Source organism: Stegastes partitus, unplaced genomic scaffold, assembly GCF_000690725.1.
Source record: "Stegastes partitus isolate 25-593 unplaced genomic scaffold, Stegastes_partitus-1.0.2 Scaffold1825, whole genome shotgun sequence".
Lineage (NCBI taxonomy): Eukaryota > Metazoa > Chordata > Actinopteri > Pomacentridae > Stegastes > Stegastes partitus.
The window spans coordinates 22385-29846 of record NW_007579556.1 but is presented as its reverse complement, the minus strand read 5'-3'; the positions used below and the strand labels follow the sequence as shown (position 1 = coordinate 29846).

General features: G+C 40.7%; 1 protein-coding gene across 1 annotated transcript in view; it reads left to right on the top strand.

The window, feature by feature from the left end:
* The window catches only part of crb2a (crumbs cell polarity complex component 2a), a 32112-nt gene extending 29038 nt beyond the window's left edge, over nt 1–3074 (top strand). Inside the window, 4 exon segments of the mRNA XM_008302498.1 lie at nt 350–1351; nt 2306–2422; nt 2571–2697; nt 2853–3074. Coding sequence (XP_008300720.1) covers nt 350–1351; nt 2306–2422; nt 2571–2697; nt 2853–3074 — 1468 coding nt within the window.
* The last annotated feature ends 4388 nt before the right edge of the window (nt 3075–7462 follow it).

The following is a 7462-nucleotide window of genomic DNA, read 5'->3' as shown; positions in this document are numbered from 1 at the left end:
TAGGCATGAAAATCATTGGAATAAGCCAGTGCAGCTGAAAAAATAATTCAGTTATAACACAGTATTAACTGCATATCAAGGGGCACCATTTTCACTCATGGGGATCATTCTGAGAGTGAACCTGAAACTAAAAACACTTCCTCAGAGGAGTAGGACTTAACTTTTTACAGTATCCATTTTTGAGAAAAAATAAGGTCAGAGTCATAGTCTTTGTTTTTGGTATTTAGTGCCAATCTGGGGATTTACATTAAAATAATTTACATGAGTTCAGGCAGTAAAACAGATGAGACATTAGATGGGTACTCTGTTTCAGCAGATCCTAAACTGAGTGGTATCAGGCAGAGTAGAGAAAATGCTGGTGTGTACAAAGTGGTTCTGCAATGAAGAAATGCAAATCCAATGTGTCTGTTTGGCTGTTTTTTTGATAAATGACATTTGAACACTGCAATAATAAAAGTGTGTTTCTGTGTTGGTTCTTAGGTGTGTACAATGCCACATTTGAGAACAACGCTGTGCAGTACAGTGCTGGAGGATCTCTGGCTGAACCCATCTCTAACATATACATAGAGCTGCGGACTCGATCAGAGAATGCTGTGCTCCTGAGAGCCTCCTGGGGGTCTGACCTTATGATGGTGGGTCTGTTGGACTCCTCAGTCCAGGTAGAAATCCACACAGGCAACAGCATTGAGACGCTGATCTTTAAAGGAGTTCGTCGAGTGGCTGATGGAAGCTGGCACCGAGTGAACATCTCTAAGGCTGAGAAGAAGAGCAAACCATCCCCCTGGATTATCACTGTGGATGGAATCACAGATGCCAGCAGTGTGCCAGAGCGCGCAGGCAGTGTTCACTTTCTTAATGAGAAGGGAGCCACGCTGGCCATTGCAGAGAGCTTCACCGGCTGCTTGGGTGCAGTGAGGCTTGGAGGAGTCTACCTTCCTTTTGCGGACGACTACAAATCCCCACAGCTTTCTCAGTTCCATATAGTTGGAAAACCAAAGATTCATTTGGGTTGTACCAGTGCCCCTGTTTGTGATTCAGATCCTTGTCTCAATGGAGCCACATGTAAAGACCTCTTTAATAAATTTGGCTGTATGTGTGACTCTGGTTGGGAGGGCGAACAGTGTGAGATAGATGCTGACGACTGTGCGTCTCACCCCTGTGTTTACGGAACCTGTAAGGACTACTTAGCAGGTTTTGAGTGTCGTTGTCACCCTGGATATACTGGCACACTCTGTGATGAGGATCTTGATGAGTGTGAGCAGCATGCTTGTGAACATGGAGGTACCTGTGAGGATGGACCCAACATGTACACCTGCGTATGCCCAAAGGACTATAGTGGTCCTCGCTGTCAGTGAGTATTTGCTAATTGTATAAACTGAATGAATATGCTGGCTCCCCAAAAGTGAACCTAAAATATGGGTGATTCCATTGTACACTGTTCCTGCTTCTTCCTTCCCTAAAATATCAAAGTATATCAGATGTAGCTAGCTAGACATACCTTTTTTTCCCCCCTGAAAACATTAAACGCATAGCAAATGCCCACAAAATTTCAAGACTGACAAGTTTGCAGCACCAGGTTATTCTCGTAGATTAATTGTAGCAACTGGACTTGCTTGAGTTCCTTAAAGATGTTTTACCTCTCATCCAAGAGGCTTCATCAGTTCTGACTGACTAGTTGGGAGCCATCTATGTCAAACTGGAAAGACCATCCCTCAACAAAGGTGGAGGTCTGAGGCATTACCTCTCACCTGCACTAACGACTCACATAACGAGGGGGAGGAGCAACAAACCCCCAACTGAAACCGAAACTTAGGTGTTAATGACTCCTTAAGGATGTAAGTATCTGGAACTCGGACCTAGTCAGTCAGAACTGATGAAGCCTCTTGGATGAGAGGTGAACCGTCTTCAAGGAACTCAAGCAAGTCCAGTTGCTACGATTCATCTACCAGAATAACCATGACCTGGTTATTCTCATGACCATGACTGAGAATCTTTACAGACATGTAGCACCATGTAAGTTCAAGGGATGTAGACTCGCATTTGGGATCACCGTACCATATCTCCTGCTGTGTAGACTTTGGTTGTAAATGAGGTAACAAGATGGCAGCACCCATTTCTGCTATATTTTGGCTTCAAATTTCCACAGTGGGAGGAAGTGTTGATGCGTTGTCCATCTTTAAATACAATCTCTGGTTGATTGCTTTGACAGGCAGTAGTATTTGTAGATTTAAGACACAGAACACATATAAAGCAACAACATCCTTGCATGTCATGTTAAAGAAAAGTTTGTTACCTTATACACCAGGTGGGAGTATCCTCCAATACAATGCGGCAAAGATGTCCAGTGTGCAAACGATGGTGTCTGCAGTGATGGACTTTGGGGCGCTAACTGCACGTGCATGCCAGGTTTTACAGGCAGCAGGTAAGTTCCCTTTAAAAAATAAAAAATAAAAATTAGTTTAGTATCTTGCATGTATTGTGTGACAGAAAAAAGAAATTCCAGTCACCGTCACTGCTTCTCAACTGCACTTTCTGGTCATGTGAGAATTTATGTATTTTCTGCATTTCAGATGTGAAAGGGAGGTCAATGAGTGCGAGTCTAACCCCTGTCGGAATGGTGGTATCTGTTTGGATCGATTCAACATGTTTGTATGCGAATGTCTACCTGGCTACAGTGGACCAGTCTGTGACAGTAATGTATGTTTGCTAAGCTTCTATTCTCAAAGTATTACATAGGTCAAGAGATGTCTGTTTCTCATGTGCTACCTAGCAACAGGTGCAAAAAACAATGCCCTTGTGACTTTTTTTAGTCCATAATCAAAACACAATCTCTGTCCTGTGTGTTTCTGCAGAAACAAGCCCATAAACAGGGAATCCCGTGGCTAGTGATAGCCATCCCACTGCTCTGCTTCTGCGTGCTGATACTGATCATAGGCCTGACCACCATGGTATTCATGGCCAAGAAGAAGCGCCAGTCAGAGGGTGCATACAGCCCCAGTTCTCAGGAGATGGCTGGAGCCCGGCTGGAGATGGACAGCATGCTCAAAGTTCCACCAGAGGAAAGACTCATCTGACACCTTCACCGAGAAATGAGTGTATATTGTGGCGATCTGTGCACTGCGGGCAGGTGCACAGAACTTCCTGTAAAATCTGTAGATCCTATGCATATGTGGGCTGAACTGCAGAATGTGTTATAAGTAGCAGCTCCCTGGTGGTGGAGACCAGCTACTGACCCCATGTGGCTGCTCGATGTCTCTTCATTTCACAGAAATGTGCTAACCACATTGTTTCCTCACATTATTTTTGTTAATCTGTGGGAACAATCACAAGATCTTATCCCATTCTAAACTCCTGTCAGAAACTCAGGGTGTGAACAAGGAAGATTAATCCATCGCAGTTTGTAAAGCCTTAAACTGTTTTTTATTGTCCCACCTAATGTGTAAGGGCTTTACGTCAAGAATGACTGCATAACGAACTGTGGAAAATTACAGTCAGACTTTCATGTAATGTCCATGCTGCTGCCGACAACTGGGTTGCATTTATGGGAAACCAATATTATGACTTCTGGAGCCCTTTGCAGGTTTGAGATGTCAGTGAAATTGTGCAGTCCTCATTCAAAACTATGAACAAGCTGTTTACAAGACAGTAAGAATAGTTGTAGATTACATTTTAAATCTGAAAACATGTTTCTCTTCCATTAGCATGTGGAAGTAGTGATGACTTGTATTGAGCATTTTTCTTTTTTTTCCACATGGAACCGAAACTACATGAAAATCTGCAGTGTGCTTTTTGGTCTGCTTAACTGAGCCAGATTGGTTCATATTTGACCAAGTATTCTGGAGTTAAAGTATTGATTTAATTCCAGTCATTAAGGTCTGCTAGCCAATTCAGTCAAAACAATACATGATTTCTTAAATCAAACATATGAGCAGAAGCAAAATATGTACCAAGTTTGGTACAAGTCATGTTTCTAACTTTTTGTTTATGGAAGGAACAGCGATTACAATTGAGCATTTTTTGTTGGTTTACTATCACACTCCCTAGTGGCCAAACTGCACGAACCTCAGCATTCTTATTTATGCACTCAGTCTTCATAGTTGAACCCAACTTGGCTCCAATACTTGGCACAAGTTTTTCAGATTTACATAAATTAAAGGGATATCAACAAGCAGTTTTATACCTATTTTTTTCTGCATCATTCTATGTTTCTACTCTTCAGTGTACACGAGTAGAAGTGATTTTTTCCTTTTAATTTCCGATAGTACACCCTTGTGCCACCCTTGTAGTGATTGGATAAAACATTTGAGTTTTAGCACTTTGACTGGATTTCACCACACCAACTGAAGTTTGTTGCTTTAAATGTTGATATGATATGTACCAAGTTTGGTTAAGATTGGATTAAATGTAGGCTAGGAAGTCAAAAAATGGATGGAAGCAAAAAGGAAAATAATAATCAAGACAGTAAGCAAAGATAACAATAGTGTGATCACACAGTCAAGCCAACCAACAAGGGTATGAATCTACAGCTCCTCTAGGTGGATGTAAGAAAACACTGACTGCACTGGAGTGATGGGAAATTGCTCCTGCTTCTTTAATAGAAGGCCAACATAATGCAGTTGTCCTTGTAAAGTGGGTCTTGGTAGTGACACTGAACTCTATCTAAAGACATGGAGAAGCAATCAAGTGGGTATTTGTGGAAAGACGTGTGTTTACATCCACTTGTATTTTTGCACATTTTAAATAAAACAAAACATGAAAAAGACGAAATATTGCCAAAAGTTTCTGTGCTTTGTTGTGGTGGGGGAAGTTGCTGTACACAGTACTTTGGGAAGGTTTTTGGCATTAAAAGGATGCTTAAAAACACAGCACCAGCCCTCCAGTTACACTGCATTTTGGCTGTCTCAGTGATAATACATCCAACAGATACAAGAGATATGGTTCCAGCATGTTTTTCACATGGTGTTCACTTTTAGGATTTAGAATGCATTATAGTACAGAAACAGCATGATCTTCTTAAAGCTTCAGACAGTGGACTAGTTTCTATTCTTGTTCTTCTGGATCTCAGTGCTGCATTTAACACAGTTGATTACAACAGCTTAGTACAGAGACTGGAACATGTTACTTGGAATAAAGGAATCCCACTAAATTGGTTTAAACCATATTTACAAGACAAATTCCAGTATTTTATTGATGATTCTTTCACTCACAATAGTGTTAGTTAGGGAGTCCACAGGGTACTGTGTTAGGACCGATGCCATTTATTTTGTACATGCTCCCCTTAGGCAGTATTATTAGGACACTAATAACATTGTTTACTGCAAACATTTCAATTATTAGACAGGTGAGATACAGCTATATTTATCTATAAATCCAGAAGAAACTAATCAGTTAGTCAAACTCTTAAGGACATAAAGGGCTGGATGACCTGTATTTTTCTTCTCCTTTAGACAAAACTAAAGTCATGGAATTTGGCTCTAAACACCTCAGAAACACACTGATAGCTAACTGATAGTTACTCTGGATGGCATTGCCTTGGCCTCCAGTTCAACTGTGAGGAACATTGGAATTATGTTTGATCAGGATAAGTCCTATAACTCACACATTAAGTAAGTCTGGAGAACGGCCTTCTTTCAGTGTGCTTGACTGATATCAAGAACATCTTGGTTTTCAGTGTCTTGCCCAAAGACACTTCAGTACATGGTCTCCCCAGTCTATGTGGGGATACCACATGCTGAGGCACCATGCAGCAGTAAGTATATCGCTTACTGTGCAAATAGTGGACAACTAAATCAACCAACTGAGCCATGGCCACACAAAACCATCAACAAACATCGTATTAGTAGCTTCTAAATTGTGACATTGCTGTTTTGCTCTAATTTTCTTTTTGGAACACAAAAGGCATTTTTTCTGGCATGCCTCCCAGGCAGGTCACAATTATGCAATGTCTTTATGATTGTAGCAACAGCATTTTGACATCAACAGCTCTAAGTGTTGATTACCAATGCTGCCAATGGTGTAATGATGAGCTGGTAATGCACAAGCCATCTGTGTTGGCATTATCTCCCAATATTATGCCTTTTTACAGCTGTGTTGTCTAAATCCATCCATTGTCTATACACCGCTTAATCCTCACTAGGGTCGCGGGGGGGCTGAAGTCTATCCCAGCTGACTTACGGCGAAGGCAGGGGACACCCTGGACAGGTAACCAGTCTATCACAGGGCTACACTTAGAGACAGAGCATCTGCATAACCAAGCACACTCACATTCACACCTACGGACTATTTAGAATCACCAATTAACCTCAAGGAAGCCGGAGAACCCGGAGAGAACCCACACTGCACGGGGAGGTATTGCAAACTCCACGCAGAAACCAGTGACCTTCTTGCTGCGAGGCAACAGTGCTAACAACTGCGTCACCTTGCAGCCCTTGTCTAAAACTATCCAGTGAATAAAATGACTAAAAATGAAAAAAAAAGAAAAAAGAAAGAAAGTTACAACCAGATGACAGATCAATTTTCTGCTCAGTTGTATGATAGTCTGAAACATTGCGTCTAAGTTAGAATATTGGTATAGAACATTGTTTTATGTTCTTTTATTAGCTGCATAAGCACAAAAAAATCATAATCAAAGTCTCATCATCTTTGTCCCAAAAAGTTGCACCATGATGTTTAATCTCTGCTTTCTGCACAAGTTTTGTGAACTTTCAGCTCCTATAGTCACGTGTTATAAAGACTTTTACAGCTTCTTTCTCATCCCTGACAAGAAAAACACCTGCAGAGCACACAGTCTTTTTGAAATGACATGTTTTTAATTTGTGAGAACTATTTAAAAGATACGATTTTGAATTTGCTGGAAAGTGTAAAAAGATATGTATCCACTATGGGTAAACTATAGGAACATATTGCCTATAACTGAAAAAAGTGAAAGGGGAACAAATACTTAGATCAGATTATTCTCAGCGCTTATGATTATGTTGTGTCATCCAGGAACTAATTAAAAACTAAGTAATTTTGTCAGTGGGCTGCGTAAATTATACATATGATACGGTGCAAGGGTTTTGAGCCATTTATAACCGTTTCCTTGGACCATTAATTTTATGTTTTCTGCAATAGTGTTCAGAGAAATAAATATCATATTTAAAACTTCCAAACATTTATTTTTCAAACAACAAATTAATCTGGTGTGTTATGTGTGTGTTTCTGGAGAAGGTAACAATGTAGCAGCACTTTCTAGGTGAAAACGTAAGAAATGTGTAGGCATATAGGCCTTTGCACGATTGAACAGTCTCACAAAATATTTGCTAATGAACAACAGAATGTGTAGGCTGAGTCATAAAGTAAAACAAACCAACTGTGTAAGGGAACAGGGGAGAGGAACAGTGAGAGAAAGTGACAGTGACATCTAAGATCAGCATGGCAGCAAGACACATGGAGGTCATAATAAGAAAATGCATGTACATAC